Below are 15,745 nucleotides of genomic sequence, written 5' to 3'. Positions count from 1 at the left end.
TCCAACTTTTTTTTATTATCTGTCCCAATCCTTTAGAGGTATAGAAGGGATCACTTTTCCATTGCAAGCAATTGTCTAAAAATCTGAAACCATTCAAAAATTTTTCCCATTTAAAATTTGAGCCTAGGGCCTTGTATGTGCTTAGCCTCCAACTCTAAAATATAAAGCCTAATCCCCAGACTCTAAAATACGAAGCCATTTTATTATGCTGTTTGTCACTCCTTTCACCTTCATTTCTATTCTTAATTATCTGAGAATATAAGAGTTCAGACTTGAAGATTCATACAAATCAGTCAGTGCAAAATGGAAGAAATATATCTATTCTTTTCCTTTAAAAAAATTTATTTTGATGCTTGTAGTTTGGAGCCCCTGGAGACTAGTATGAAAAAACCTCCAAGTCGGCGCCGGCTATGGGGCTGCAGAGGTGTTTCATTGGCTCCTCTGCTAGGTCTCATAGGTTTGCAAGCCTTCTGGAAAGCTGCCTGAGCTTGTCAAACTCCCTTCCTACACTAGTAGTCTCCACTTGAGCTTCACCTTCACCTTCCACAGAAGCCCACTCACTGCAGCTCACTGTCAGTCCAACAGGAGCCATCCTCTTTGTCTGCTTGAGTCCCAGCCCCCTTTTCTCCGAATCTTTCATTTGTCCATCCCAAACACTCCCATTGCTTCATAAAAACATTGTTCTCTCACTTCTATTGAAGAGCCTTAATTCGGCAGTCTCTGGCTCTTCCCCCCCCCCTTGTTAATTACTCTTTTACTAATTAATTCTTTTCCAATGTGTATGACCCAATGGGTTTCCCTGGACTCCCTTTTCCCACAGCTTTGAAATGGGAATGACAGGGAAGATGGAAGTGTGAAAAAGAAAAAAGAATGTGATGGGTGGGGTAGCAGTAGCTCTCAGGGTCAAGGCCCGTATTAAAAACAACAAAGACCTGCAGGTATGGGGGGGGGGTGTTCGCTTCAGAGTAGTAGAGGTGAGGGCAGGAGCATACTAGGAAAGCCACTCCCATCCCCTTAGCACTCCTATTTCCCTTACCTTCCACATATTTTTCATCAAACGCTGTTTCTCACGCCCTCCGATTCCATTCCTTACACACTCACCACTCTTCCAGTCCCACACATGGCACATTGTACAGTCTTTTGTGTAGACATGTTTCCTGCTTAAGTGCATCCCTCACACCTCGGACTACTACTGTACAGTTCTTCCTTTGCACAGCCCCATTTTTGCACAAGCTTCTCCCCCCTCCCACCTGCATCCTTTGACCACTCACCTTCCAGCCTCAACCCTTTATGCTTCCCCCCTCCCTCTACACCCCCCCCCCCCCCCCGCCTCACACACCTATTCTTCTACTCGACTGCACACTCCCCTCCCTTGGCCACTCCTCTCCCTCCACCCTCCCGGAGCTCGCACACTCGCCCCGCCCCTGGGGACACCTGCTCTAGCCGGGCAGGGCGGGGATGCGCAGCCGCGGCCCCTTCTCCTCCTCTCCCCCTCCCCGCCCCGCCCCTCCCTCCATCCCTCACCGGCTCCCCGGCTCCCGCCCCGCCCGCCCCGCCCGCCCGCCGCTCCGGGGGGGTCGCCGCCGCCGCCGCCGCCGGAAGGAGCCGCCATTTGCCACCGCCGAGCGCACGGGCCGAGGCAAGCCGGATCCGGGAGCCGGAACGGGACTGGGGCCGGGAGGACAGCGATGGGGGGCGGCCCCGCCGCTGGAGGACCTGGGCGCGTAACCCCCGGGGCCCGGCCCGCTCCAGACCCGGACCCGCGGGGCGCGGCACCCTGAACCTCCCCTACCCGCCCCCTGCCCTGGCCATGGCTGACCACCGTGCTGCCCCCGGACCGCCTGCCCTCTCGGCTCCGCGCGTGCCGGAATCCCGGCGGTGGCAGCCGTGAACGGCGCCTTCAGGCCCCGAAGACCCCGGCTGGGCTCGGCTCCCCAGCGCGCGCCCCCTTCCCGGCCTTGTCCTCGCCCCTCCCCCCCGCCGCCCGACAGCCCCCCTCGCACGCCGCCCCCCGCCCCCCGGCGCCCGGACGATGCTCAAGTCCCGGCTCCGCATGTTCCTGAACGAGCTGAAGCTGCTGGTGCTGACGGGCGGGGGGCGGCCCCGGGCCGAGCCGCAGCCCCGGGGGGGCGGGGGAGGCGGCTGCGGCTGGGCGCCCTTCGCCGGCTGCTCCAGCCGGGACGGCGACGGCGACGAGGAGGAGTACTACGGGTCAGAGCCGCGGGTCCGGGGCCTGGCCGGCGACAAGGAGCCGCGGGCCGGACCCCCGCCGCCGCCCGCGCCGCCGCCGCCGCCCCCGGGCGCGCTGGACGCCCTGTCACTCAGTAGCAGCCTGGACAGCGGGCTCCGAACCCCCCAGTGCCGGATCTGCTTCCAGGGCCCGGAGCAGGTCAGGCCCGGGCACCTGGAGGGGCGGGGCCGGGCGGGGCCGGGCGGGGTGAGGGCGCGCACCTGGGGCGCCCGCGGAGACCGCGAGCCGGGGGGCGGGGTCTGAGGATGCTGGGCAGACCCGGGACCCTGGGCCGGGGGAAGGAATGCTTGGAGTGAGGTTGGAAGGCTGGCTGGGGACTCCCGAAACGTGTTAGGGTTGCAGGGGGAGGGGTGTTGAGGGGTTTCCAGGTAAGGGTGGGGCTTTATCCTGGGAAGGCTCAGATCTCCTCTCACCGGCTCTCGGGGACAGCAGTTCTCCTACCCGCCTCACCCCAGGCGGAGGGGACCTTTTCTCTCCGAACGTTCTCACCTAGAGGGGAGGGGCCCAGCCATCACCCTGCCTCACCTGGCTTCCTGGGGCCGAGAGGGGGAGAGGACACTTTTCACTGCCTATTCTGCAACTTTCCACCTCATTCCAAAGATCCTTCTTTGTTAAATTGTGTAAGCAGGGATGTCGCGGGACAGTGCCAGATGATAGCTCTGTGTAGTGAGAAACGATTCTTTGCTAGAAGGGAACATCCCCAGTATATCTCCCATTTATTTATTTATTTATTTATTTATTTTTTATTGAATCGACAACAGTGATCCCAGTCTTCATCAGATTAGTGAAGTACTGTACTTAGTGCCATTATGGTATGGAGGTAGGAAGGTATAGTCAGATGCTCTGACCCTCCTCTCCCTCCAGATCCTACGAAGAGCTCTTCCCTTTGGGAAGTTTGGAGAGGAAGACCATCCTTTCCAAATCCTAGGAGAACAGTCTTTCCAACCTCAGTCTAAGACTTCATCTCTGGAACGGGAAGTTTCCCTTGAACTCTAATAACTTCTTTTCTACTGAAACCTATGTCTTTTGCTTTGTTTTCGGTGAAAGGTCTGAAGGTTTTTGTTTTTGTTGTTTTTGTTTTTTTAAGTGGGAATATGACCTGATGCTGAGGTCCAGGTGGTGATGGCTAATAGGGTTTCTCCCCACTTTTCCTCCAGGGGGAGCTCCTGAGCCCCTGCCGCTGTGATGGCTCAGTGCGATGCACACACCAGCCTTGCCTCATCCGCTGGATCAGTGAGAGGGGCTCCTGGAGCTGTGAACTCTGCTACTTCAAGTACCAAGTCCTGGCCATCAGCACCAAGAACCCCCTGCAGGTAAGGTGCAAGGAGAGGTCTCCGGAAGGGTGAAGAAGATATTCCTTCAGGGAGCCTATTGTATCTCACAATTTTCCCAAAGCCACACCTCTGACTGTATTATAGCAATTTTCAGTCTATAAATCTCCCCCTTCATTTAGTTACAAAGACATTGATTGATGCCATTAAAAATTCTAGGCCCCATACTAGGCACTGAGATGACACAGATGATAATAATGATAGTGTTCACACAGTATTTTCTGTATGCCAAGATTTGGTATATATTAGCTTTTAACTTTCATAATAATTTTATTAGTTGGATACCATTATTATGCCCATTTTGCAGACTAGGACACTGTTTCACAAAGAGGTTTTGAAAATTGCCAAAGGTTACTCAGCCAGTGATAGAGTTAAGAATTGGACGACAAGCCTGGATCTTTTGGCTTCAGAACAGCACCACCCAAACTTGCCTTTCTAAAATAAGACAGACAGGTGCCACATTTTAGATTAAGCAAGGCACAGAGAAGACAGATGTTAATCATGTCTTAAGCATTTATAGTAGCCTAGAGCCTTTTTATTGTTCATGTACTAGGGCTTGAACTGAGAACCTGGGCACTGTCCCTTAGCATTTTCATGGCTGGTGCTCTACCACTTGAATCACAGCTCCACAAGTAGCTTTTTGGTGGTTAATTGGAGAAGAAGAATCTCACAACTTTTCATGCCTGGACTGGCTTCAAAATATGATCTTCAGATCTCAGGCTTCTGAGTAACTAGGATTACAAGTGTGAGCCACCAGTGCCTAGGTAGGAGCCTCCTCTTGTTCAGGGTGCATATTACCAGTTCTCCATCCCTTTCCCTGACTTTTTGGAGCTTTTTCTCCTACACAGTGGCAGGCCATCTCCCTGACTGTCATCGAGAAGGTCCAGATTGCTGCCATAGTTCTGGGTTCGCTCTTCCTTGTCGCCAGCATCTCCTGGCTCATCTGGTCCTCACTCAGCCCTTCAGCCAAGTGGCAACGGCAGGATCTGCTCTTTCAGATCTGCTATGGCATGTATGGCTTCATGGATGTTGTCTGCATAGGTAAAGGCATTTCTGCCCTCCTTATATGCTTAGCATACTAACTCCCACTTACTAACTTCCCTGCCCTTCTTTTCAGTTTTATTGCCAGGTGTTCTGCCACTGGGGGCCTGTGGGGGCTATCCTGGTGCCTCTGGTACCTCTCCCTTCCCTGCTTCTCCTGAGTCCTTTGCAGCTGTATCTTCTCACCCTGCAGAAATGCATGCCTTTATACCTCTTGCCTAGGTCTGAACAGCAGATAACCATGGATATCTTATTCTTCTTCCTCAGGCCTCATCGTCCATGAAGGTTCATCTGTCTACCGCATCTTCAAGCGCTGGCAGGCAGTAAACCAGCAGTGGAAGGTCTTAAATTATGACAAGACAAAGGACATAGGAGGAGATGCAGGGGGAGGGACAGCAGGAAAGCCAGGCCCCAGGACCTCACGGACGGGCCCCCCTGCTGGGGCTACCAGCCGTCCCCCTGCTGCCCAGCGCATGCGGACGCTCTTGCCTCAGCGCTGTGGTTACACAATCCTGCACCTCCTTGGACAGCTGCGGCCACCAGATGCCCGTACCAGCTCTCATTCTGGCCGAGAGGTTGTCATGAGGGTCACCACAGTCTGATCTGGACTCCAGGAGCAGGGATCTTGAGTCAATGCATCAGCCAGAGATGAGCTCTCATGGCTGCTGGAGGTACCACCTGGGCAAAGTGTTTGGGGCCTAAGTACCCTCACCACTGAGAACCTCAATGGGCAGCCTCAAGCTGGAAACATTGTCTGGCCTCTACTGCCTACTGGGTAGACACCTGGATGACATTCCAGCCCTCATTGACAACTCCTCTCACTCATCCTGAGACAGCCAGTGTGCAGGTGGAGAGATCATCTTTTCTTCCTGGAGAGAACCGTCTTTACCTCAGCTCCTAGGGCCTCCAGCCCCCTGGCTCTACCACAATGACTTGGCAAAGGGGGACCAATGCCAGAAGAAAGGGGCTGTAGACCCCCATTCCCCACCCCATGGCCATAGGGCATCTGGCAATAAGACAAGTATACATTGACCTCCCGTTCCCTGCATGAGGGCGGGGGACTTCCCCCTGCTCCATCCCCCATTGCATGGGGGAAGGGCATAAAGAATCATTTATATGCACATGGAGACTCCTTTCTCATCTGGGGCTTTTCTGAAGGGCTGGGAGGTGTGGGAAGGTTTCTGTGCAGGTTGCAAATCCCAAATGTAGCAGCGGGTTCTGAGTGGAAGGCGTGACTCCCACTTGCTGGTGAATAATTCACATTGGCTGCTAGGTGGCGGTGCTCAGAGGAATCTGGAGGATTGGGCCTGCCACCTGTAAGCTGTATGATTTAGAAAAAAGAAAAAGTATCTCTCAGCCTATGTTTTTCCTGTCTACCTCATAGAGTTAGAGCGAGGATAATGAAGGACAGGTTGGACGCCATTGCAAGGAAATCTGATAATGGCATAAAAAGAGTTCTAGACTAACTGATGGTCCATTTATTTCAAACAGTAGTTGGTATAACAAACTCCAAAATGTGTTTTTCATCAAGTCTTGCCCAGAACCTGAGAATCTTATGTTGAATAGTATAATAGATATGGAAATATGAGGGGAAATAGATATTGTAAATGTGGAGGATGGTGGTATTTGTTAGGAATGAAAACTCCTTTTACCCTCTGAACATTGGGGTATTTGGGAAGGCTGTTTCTATGTATCTTGGTTTGGAGAGTGTCTGAGTTTTACTAGTCCTTCCTACGTACTGTGTTCACCCAGAAAAATAGTGTGAAGTGAATATGGACTTGTGGAGTGACATGGAGAGGAACTCTCCCCTAAAGTTGTGAATCTGACCCCAATTTGAGCTATTTCTATGGCAGTTCAGGCTCTCAGGTCTGATCCTGGTGTGCTCAGCTAGAGGTTTTAAGTGAAAGGTATTCTTCAGGGAAGCAGCTTTAAGGGTGGTTGTTTATAGACAAAAGACTTGAATTGCTTGAATGTGGATAGAACTGGGTTAAAATGTGGATCTGAGGGCTGAGAGTGTAGATCAGTATTAAAGCATTTGCCTAGCAAGCATGAATTACTGAGTTCAATCCCCAGTACTGAAAAAAAAGGGGGGAGGGAGTCAGCTCGTATTCTTGTCCCTTCCTCTTGAGGCCTGGGGATAATAGTGTCTTTTTGTGCATGTGTGTGTATGTGTGTACATATGCACATGTGCCAAGGCCTTGAACTTCAGGCCAAGGCACTGTCTCTGAACATTTTCACTCCAGGCTAGCACTCCGTCATTTGAGCTGCAGCTCCACTTCTGACTTTTTGTTGGTTAGTTAGCCATAGATTTCACTGCCTGGGCTGGCTTCAAACTGTAATCCTCAGAACTCAGTCTCCTGAGTAGCTAAGGTTACAGGCCAAAGCCACAAGTGTCCATTCAGCTTAATGGATCATTTTGTAAGTGAACAATCAAAATAATTCCTTTGGGGTTGGAGGCATGGCTCAGGTTGCAGAGCACTAGTCTATGAGTGAAAGCAGGGGTTAGATACTAAGTTTGAGTCCTGGTCTTGGACAATAATAATAATAATTCTTTCATACATTACCCAAGGTGGAGCCAAAGGTCTTTTTTTAAAACAACAACAACTACTACTACTGGTCCTTCTCTTAGGAAAGGTTCTGCTCTGCCTTCTCCTTTGGGATGATTTGGGGAAGATGCTTGTTTCCTAAAGGCTTCTCTTCTTTCCCAAAGGGTCTTGGCTGCTGTCCATGGTGCTGGCATCAAGTTTTGCTTGGGGGTATAGGAACCAAAGTTGACTGAGTTGTGATTTACCTTAAAATGTAGAGGCAATAGCACTTCTGGATCTGAGAGTATCAGAGTGGAGAAGGGACTGAAGTGGAGCCCTGTATCTTCCCAGTGAGAAACTGCTTCACCAGAGACATAGTCCTGTATACTTCCTACCTGGGAAGACATATGGGAGGCATCAAATCAAAATGACCATGAATACCTATATGAATACCTATACTGGCAGATAGGAATCAGGTATATAAAATACACATGGGGTTTCTCTACCAAGTCTGGACTGTCACTTATGGTTTCTTATGATCGCTTAGACATATTCAAGAACATAGATACACTTATCCTGAAGCCAAACCAGTGAGACAGTGCTTTACCCTTTCCTTCAGCACTAGAAGAGGGCTTGGGATGGGGGTTAGGGACAGCCATCAGAACAGTCTTCACTTTTTTTAATTTACAGAGATCCTCACTCCAGAAAAGGGGTCATAGCACATTGCCCTCCTCATGTGAGCATTTGTTTGCCTTCTGGAAAGTGTGGGTGCATAGAATCCTTACTGATTCCAAAGGAATGGATCTAACAGAAAGCTGAGTTTCATTTTCCCTTAAAGTGCAAATCTGCTAAAAGTCAGCCCATGTAGATTCAAGGTGAGCATGGTGGTAGTGGAGTAGAGGTGAAGATAGTACAGTTGTATTAGAGCAGTAAATACACGAAGCCCTTGGTCTCTACACAAGGCTTTGCTCATGCCTTGCCCTTCTGTCCATGGTGCTGGAAGGAAGGTTATAGGTATCATTTTTTTTTGTATGTATGTGACAGTACAAGGATTTGAACTCAGGGCCTGGGTGCTGTCATTAGCTTTTTTTTGCTCAAGGCTGGTACTCTTCCACTTGAGCCCCAGCTGTATTTCCAGCTTTTTGGTGCTTAATTGGAGAAGAGTCTCACAGACTGCTGCGCTGGCTGGCTTTGAACTGCAATTCTCAGATCTCAGCTTCCTAAATAGCTAGGATTATAGGTGTGTGCCTCTATTGCTCTGCAGACTTGTAGTAGTAGTTGTTGTTGTTTTTCTGGTTGTAGAGCTTGAACCCTGGCCACTGTCCCTGAGTGCTCTTTTGCTCAAAGCTAGTACTCTTCCACTTTGAGTCACAGCACCACTGCTAGTATTCTGGTGGTAAACAAGATATGAGTCTTGTGGACTTTCCTGCCCAGGCTGACTTTACCGTGATCCTCAGATCTCAGCCTCCTGAGTAGTTAGTATTATAGGTATGAGCCACCAGTGCCCAGCAATTTTTTGTTTTTATTTTTTGCTAGGGCTAGCATCCTACCACTTTATTTGCTCTCCCACAAAGAACCTGATGGATAATAGAGTTTCATTGGTCATGGAGTCATGTCTAGGATGGGGCAGAGGTGGTGTGGAGGAGAAAGTGTAAAATGAAATAGCTACACCCAGCTAATTGGAACTGGGACGGGGAAAGATGCAAGTCTTGACATGGGGGTGATAATCTGGAATACAGAGGGAGCTGTGTAGTGCTGAAAGATTTATTTGAATGGAAGATCAGTTAATCTGTACAAATCACAAGGGGGGTACTGTGTCTATCATTTGGTAAGGGGCAAAGATTTCTGACTCAGGGAAAACGAGCCTCCTTCTGTTTACTTCCCTGCCCTGATGCCCGGGGGGTCCTGGCCACCCTCATACTCTGTTTTTCATCCCGTCTTACTCTACTTTCCTGCCCATATTCCTGTAAGTTTTCTGGAAAGGGCACAGTGGCCTCCAGCCCTAGAAATTCAAATTCCTAAAGCATGTCTCTTACCAAACAGTCAGACACCACTGCCCATCTCGACAAATCCCTGCGTCCTCAACCCATTTTACAACTTAGTGAACCTATCCACTTTTCACCACCACCCTCTTGATCTCTTTCAGGAAACCAGGGTAGACTTCACTGATCCTGCTACAGACAGAAACAAGTCTGGGTCTGTCACAAACCACTCTCCCAGGCATCCAGACCTCCTGTTATTATAGGAGCCACCCAGGATCTGAGAAGTCAAGGTGGGAGATGGGATGGGGTAAGGCTCTTGATGAGAACAGGAGAAAAGTAGAGACAAAAGTCAAGGAAGAAATACTTATTTTTTTAATGTCAAATTTTATGAATATTCTAAAATTTCAATATAAAAAATACAGAAGTCAAGGGCTGGGAATATGGTCTAGTGGCAAGAGTGCTTGCTTTGTATACATGAAGCCCTGGGTTAGATTCCTCAGCACCACATATATAGAAAACGGCCAGAAGCGGCGCTGTGGCTTAAGTGGTAGAATGCTAGCCTTGAGCAAAAAGAAGCCAGGGACAGTGCTCAGCCGTTGAGTTCAAGGCCCAGGACTGGCAAAAAAGAAAAAACAAAGTATGGTCATGGTCAGCCAAGAAGAATTGTTTTTTTTAAAAAAAAAATAATAAGCCAGAAAAAAAAAAAGCTAGCACCAGTAGCTCATGCCTATAGTCTTAGCTACCCAGGAGGCTAAGATTTGAGGATAGGCATAGATCGCAGCCAGCCCTGGCAGGTAAATCAGCAAGATTCTTATCTCCAGTTAACCACCAGAAAGCTGGAAGTGGTGCCATGGCTGTAGTACATCTAGCTGTGAGCCAAAAAGCCAAACAAGAGCTCAAGGCCTTGAGTTCAAATCCCAGTACTAGTTTGCGAACACATGTGCTTGTACACACACACACACACACACACACACGCACCCATCCTAAGCCAGGCATATTCACCATGGAACAAGATGAAGGATAGGGGAGGAGGAGCATTGTAAGCTGCCCATCCTTTCTGCCACATGGTCCAGATGCAGTCTGAAAATGTGTATAAGAATCTCATATATAAAGTTCTAGTGGAATGAAAGTTCCAATAGGCTCAAGTATAGTGGCATATGCCTGTAAAGCTATCAGAGGTGAGGCAGGAGGATCAAGAGTTCAAGGCCAGGCAGGGCTTCATAGTGAGACCTTGTCTCAGAAAAAAAAAATAGATGAAATAGGCCTTATCTTTCCTCTCCAAGAGCTTACACGCTTACAAGGCAGAACTGGGGGCAGACCAGCTGCACAATTACCTAGGTCATGCCGTGATAAGTGCTTAGCCAGCATCAATAAACACTGTGGAAGCATCACAGTTGCCATGACAGAATCATTGCTCAGGCCAGCCAGCATTATTAGTTGGCATCTGAATGGCCCTTGAAGGATGCATTCAAATCTGAGTTGGATCCTTGAAGGTATGACAGAAGTACTGAGCAGGTGAAGGCAGCATGGTTCTCTCTGAATCTGTAAGTCCGAACAAGTGCATACTTTCCCATATGGGTCAGGGCTGCTTCCTGCACTTTGCTATAGTTTTTCTATCCAGTTTTTTCAGATAGACAGGTCTCAGGGGGAAGGTGTATCTAATGGTCTTGCAGCTAATAAAGCCCTGAGATGAGAGGTGATGATGACAGCTTCCTTTCACAGGACTATCTGTCCACAAACTGTAGATTGATGCTTCTTTCAGGTACCAGGACAGTGCGTGTCATAGGTCTGATTGGGGGAGCACCTGGCTCAGGCAGCACCTCAAAATGTGTCAAGATCTGGAAAAGGCAGAAGGTTATAGCTGTGGGGATCTATAATGGTGAGATTGATTGGTAAAGAGCATTTTTAGAGTTACAATAGCATATGTGGGGGGTAGTATCCATGCATAATAGACTTATGGGTTAGTAAGGGTAAGGATTATGGAAGGGAAAAAGTCCCAATTCTCTTGCTTTACATGTCAGACCTATAATGGGATTACATACTTCTAAGGTCTATTAGGTATGTTGGATCATATATGTTTTCCTCTGCTTGTCAGAGGATAGGGACATACAGATTTAGAGGGCTTGAGTCTTCTGGTCTGAGGTATAAGATCTAGATTACTCACCTGGGCCAATGCCATTTGCAGCTCAAGCTCTGCCAGACGTCTCCCTATGCAGCTTCGTTTGCCAAAGCCAAAGGGAAGAGATGCAAATGGGTGGGGGGCTGGGCCTTCTCCCATCCAGCGAGCTGGACAGAAAGAATTTGGCTCTGGAAACTGAACAGGGTCCCTTGAAGTGGCATAATGACATAAAGATACCAGCGTCTGGTGAAGGAGAAATACATAGTTATCAGTTTAGTAGCAGGGCATGGTAGCTCATGCCTACAATCCCAGCACTTGGAGATGGAGGCAGGAGGATAGTGAATTTAAAGCCATCTAGGGTCCACTGCAAGCCCCTGTCTTGAAAACAAAGCAAAATAAGACAAAAAACACAAACTTTTAAATTTGGGTGCCAGAATGCTGGATGGATTTGAAGAAGAGAATCTTTGGATTAGGGCAAAGGCAGGTCATGGTTCTGGCTACAGGCAAGTTTTCTGGGGTTGCTTTCAGAGTCATTTCTCTGCTGTCCAATTACATTTAGGTCCAAAAATTTGGATCAAGGAGGACTGGAAGGGTTTGGGGAGTGTTGGAGAACAGGCCTGGGGCCCAAGACGGAGATGGCTGAGCAATAGGAGCGCATAGGCTTTACTCACCTTTTTGGGGATAATATAACCTCCCACGTGAATATCTTTGTCTGGCACACGGGAATTTCCAGGTACCACAGGGTACAATCTAAGTTGCAAAGCAAGAGACAGAGACAGCAAGGTGAGGTTGGAGCAGATGACCCTCCTCCTCCTCCTCACCTTCCAAATGCCTGTTTTCCATGTTTGGCTAGGAGTACAAATTTTCTCTCTTTCTGCTCCTTACTTCCATCTACTTCCCTGACTTTTCTCTAGTCCCTCCTTACCTTAGCACTTCCTTGACCACAGCCTTCAATAGAGGTAGCTTGGACAGAGCGGTGGCTTCCAGATGAGCACAGAAGCCAGGGCCCAGGGCGGCTGTGATCTCAGTGTAGAGCGCTGACTGGACTTCAGGGTGTCGGGAGAGCTCGTACAGAGCCCAGGAGAGCGTGTTGGACACCTGCGTGGACAAGTGAAAGCAGCTAAGAGGGTAGGCATGGGGACCTGGTAGAGAAGCCAGAACATGGGCCAGTCTGGAGCCAAGCAGGTGCTAAGGCCAAACTGGTGTTCATGACTACAGTAGGTTTCCAGAACGAGGAAAATGGCCCCAGAGACCAAGAAGGCTATACGCTGCAAGTGGAGTGCACAGCATGGAGGGGAATCTTACCGTGTCCACTCCAGCTAGCAGCAGCTCTGTCACATTCCCCACGATAGACTGGGTTGGCAGTTTCTCCCCAAAAAGGAAATGTGTCAGATGAGACCCAGACAGCCTGTCTTTGGCCGGCTTGCCCTGATTCCTCATGGCTACCTCAGCCTCTCGCCTCTCCACGTGCTGCTGGGCTGCATCAGAGGAGACATGAAAGTCTCACTACCCGCTGAGCAGCTTCACACAAGCACCCCCTCCCCTTAATTCTCACCCCACTCTGTGCCTTACCAAAGGCAAACATCTGGTCCCAGTCTCTGCAGAGACGGGCCCAGGGTCCAGGCACAAGGTGATGCAGCCAGCTGGGCATGGCCATGGTCAACAGCGTGGACACAAACACAGAGCCCACTGCGCGGATGAAGGTCTCCGTGTCTGCAGGTACTTCATCCTCCAGGCAGCCCAGGCGCGAACCCAGCAGCACGGCGGCTATGCCTGGTCGGGAGGGGGCGCATCAGACCCGGGGAGAGGCGGGCTGCTGCGCCCAAGGCCCGCCCCTGCCTTGGTACTCACCTTCCAGGCCAAACTTGTAAAACTCTCCCGCGACGTCCCGCACCAGGGCGGGCGGACCGGTGCCGCGTCCCCGCTGTCGCCTCAATCGTCCTACAAGGTCACGGACCACGTTGCTGAGGGTCCCCGCATAGCCAGCAGCCGCTTGAGGACGGAGGAGGAGAGGGGCCAGGAGACTGCGCAGCCTTTGCCATTCTTCGCCTTCCCTGCGGGAGGTACCGAGAGGGTGTCTCAGGGAGGGGTGTGTGTGTGTGTGTGTGTGTGTGTGTGTGTGTGTGTGTGTGTGTGTGTGTGTATTACACAGGACTTAGTCTTGGCTGGGCTGACTAGAAGTATTGGATCTGCTCCCTTGGGGTACAGAAACCTGCCCCTCTCTGTGCCCATCTTCCTTCCTCCGTAGTACTTATTTCCTGCGGGGGTGGGGATGAGGTGAGGGTAAGGGAGGGACTGGGTTCCCAATAACCTGAGTCACAGGATCTGACATTCGATCTGGATTCTAGTACCTTGCCCACATCCATTCCTCCGGCTCCTCAGAGTTCCCAGGATAAGGGGGTGAGTAGGGGACTCGACCCGAGTTAGGATGGAAAAGTGTGGACAACCCAATGCCAAGACGTTTGGGAGAAATCACCACCTTCCCTGCAGAGCTACGAAATAAGACGGTGCCTCGATTCCTGGCAGGTGAGGGCTGCGGAGACAGCTAGGAACTTTGGTGGGGGGGGGGGGGGCAGAGAGGACTCACGCGGTGAGCAGTCCACAAGCACGGTGGTGGCGGCGACGGTGCTCAGTCCAGGATGAGAAGCCACAGCGCTCCGGCCGAGACCCCTCCTGGCGCAGCAGCTGCTCGATGAGGGCAGGGTCAGCCACGTACACCGTGCGCAATGTCCCGAAGCTGGCCAGCCAAATGGGGCCGAAGCGAGCGGCGCCCTGCACCTGGGAGAATCCATGGAGCGGATACTTGGGTACTCTGGCTGGGGACTCCCGGCATGATTTGTGAAAATGCTTTCCAGTGCTTTTCTAATGTATGGCCAGCGGCTGAGGCTGCCAATTGCTCTTTCTCCCAGCGCATGAAAGTTTCGAGTGGGATGGGCAGAAGGCTCAGCTTTGCAGAAAGCATGCATTCAGGACTTCTCATTGGTCATCTGGGTTGAACACAGAGAAATCCCTAAAGGTTCCTGCCCCCCGTCCCCTTGGACTGTCCAACTAAGGACGAGTTCTCAGCAAATGAAAAGTAGCACATAGCTTTAAGTCAAAAGTGCACTATGTAATCGCGGGCTACCCCCAGGGCACTTGTCCTGGACCAGCAAGGTCTCCAGAAGAGGCTGGAGGGCACAGAGCACATCCCTTTGCTGAGACCTTGTGCCAGCTGGGCCAGCCATCTCCCCTAGCCTCAACATGCCTTTTCCATAATCCATGGGCATCCATTCTCATTGCTCTTCCTTCCTACACTCACTCACTTGGCACTAGTCTGTCATTTCTACCATTAAAAGCAGTTCCCTCATCTCTCAGTCCCAGGAGCTGGAACAATGTGCCCTCCTACCTGCAGCTCATGTAGCTTGGACAGCCCCCTTTTGCAGAAAAGTTCAGCCAGGAAGGTAGGTGTGGAGGGCCCTGGGATGTCTGCCAAACTGCCAGGTGCTGAGTCGGAGCCTCGGGAACCCAGAGAGGTGGCCAGCATGGGAGGCCAGTGCATTCGATGAAACACCCTGGAGGCAAGCTTCAGAGTTTGTGTCATGGTAGGTAGGGTTCAAGGAGCCCAGGAAAGAGTGGTTTCCCAGAGCATCTTGCCTACTTGCCAGAACCCCTATTTAATCCTTGGTCAGAGAGGTGGTGACGCCCCCTTCTCCAGGTCCTCAGCCAATCCCTTTCCCTGAGTAGTCCGTGCTAGAAATCAGCACTTACAAATGGTAGGCAGGGCAGGAGCTGACTCCGTGGCTCTTTGGGGACTCATGTTACAATGACCTTCATAGGAGGGGAGGTCTTAAGTTTCTTCTGCCTTGTGTCTTAGTTCAGCAGCCTAAAGGTCTGTTTCTTCCTAGGAAAGGTTACGTAATATGGATTACAGGAGTCAGTGTGCTCCTTTTTCCAAGGGAGTCAAGCCCCTTCAGGATCATCCTCAGGAACTCTGCATCCTCCAACTCCTCCAGCTAGAGAAATAGGTAGAGGCATGGTCTCCCTGGGAAATTCTTTTCTCCGTAGCATAGATCTTTCTTTCCTCAGTTGAAGTGCCTAGATGCCCCACAATGGGGTCTTTTTTTGGCTTGCTGCATTATATTTTCTTTGCATGTGAGAATTTTCCTGTACTAGCCACATCTTTCCTCTACATACATACATACAGGGCAGGTGGTATGTAGATTAACGGGTTGAAACTGGCTCCAGGTACTTTAATCTTTTTTTGGGGGGGGGGGAAGGTATCTTTTAGGTCCATAAGCCCCCTCCTTCCAGCAGTAGGATTTGGGTCTTGAGAAACAGAATTGAAAGTTTGTTTTTTTTTTTTTTTTTTCAAGTCCTGGGGCTTGAACTCAAGGCTTGAGTACTGTCTCTGGCTTCTTTTTGCTCAAGGCTAGTACTTTACCACTTGAGCCACTGCACCATTTCTGGCTTTTTCTGTGTATGTGGTGCTGAGGAATCAAACCCAGGGCTTTATGCAT

The 15,745-nt window shown here is 50.4% G+C and overlaps 2 protein-coding genes across 2 annotated transcripts; one reads left to right on the top strand and one right to left on the bottom strand.

Moving 5' to 3' along the window:
- Window positions 1-1,578: 1,578 nt before the first annotated feature.
- On the top strand, window positions 1,579-6,621 carry Marchf9 (membrane associated ring-CH-type finger 9). Its single transcript, XM_048360716.1, has 4 exons — window positions 1,579-2,389; window positions 3,409-3,564; window positions 4,431-4,623; window positions 4,891-6,621. The coding sequence occupies exons 1-4, from the start codon at window positions 2,033-2,035 to the stop codon at window positions 5,223-5,225; spliced, it is 1,041 nt and encodes a 346-aa protein (XP_048216673.1). The 5' UTR covers window positions 1,579-2,032; the 3' UTR covers window positions 5,226-6,621.
- A 3,430-nt stretch (window positions 6,622-10,051) lies between these two features.
- Window positions 10,052-15,485, bottom strand: LOC125362044 (25-hydroxyvitamin D-1 alpha hydroxylase, mitochondrial). Its single transcript, XM_048360705.1, has 9 exons — window positions 14,635-15,485; window positions 13,837-14,027; window positions 13,101-13,303; window positions 12,822-13,022; window positions 12,555-12,727; window positions 12,175-12,347; window positions 11,921-11,999; window positions 11,295-11,492; window positions 10,052-10,968 (listed from the first exon to the last, which is right to left on the bottom strand). The coding sequence occupies exons 1-9, from the start codon at window positions 14,827-14,829 to the stop codon at window positions 10,855-10,857; spliced, it is 1,527 nt and encodes a 508-aa protein (XP_048216662.1). The 5' UTR covers window positions 14,830-15,485; the 3' UTR covers window positions 10,052-10,854.
- Window positions 15,486-15,745: the final 260 nt, after the last annotated feature.

The sequence above is a fragment of the Perognathus longimembris genome, chromosome 1 (genome assembly GCF_023159225.1).
Source record: "Perognathus longimembris pacificus isolate PPM17 chromosome 1, ASM2315922v1, whole genome shotgun sequence".
NCBI classification, from domain to species: domain Eukaryota; kingdom Metazoa; phylum Chordata; class Mammalia; order Rodentia; family Heteromyidae; genus Perognathus; species Perognathus longimembris.
This window is presented reverse-complemented; position numbering and strand designations above follow the sequence as displayed.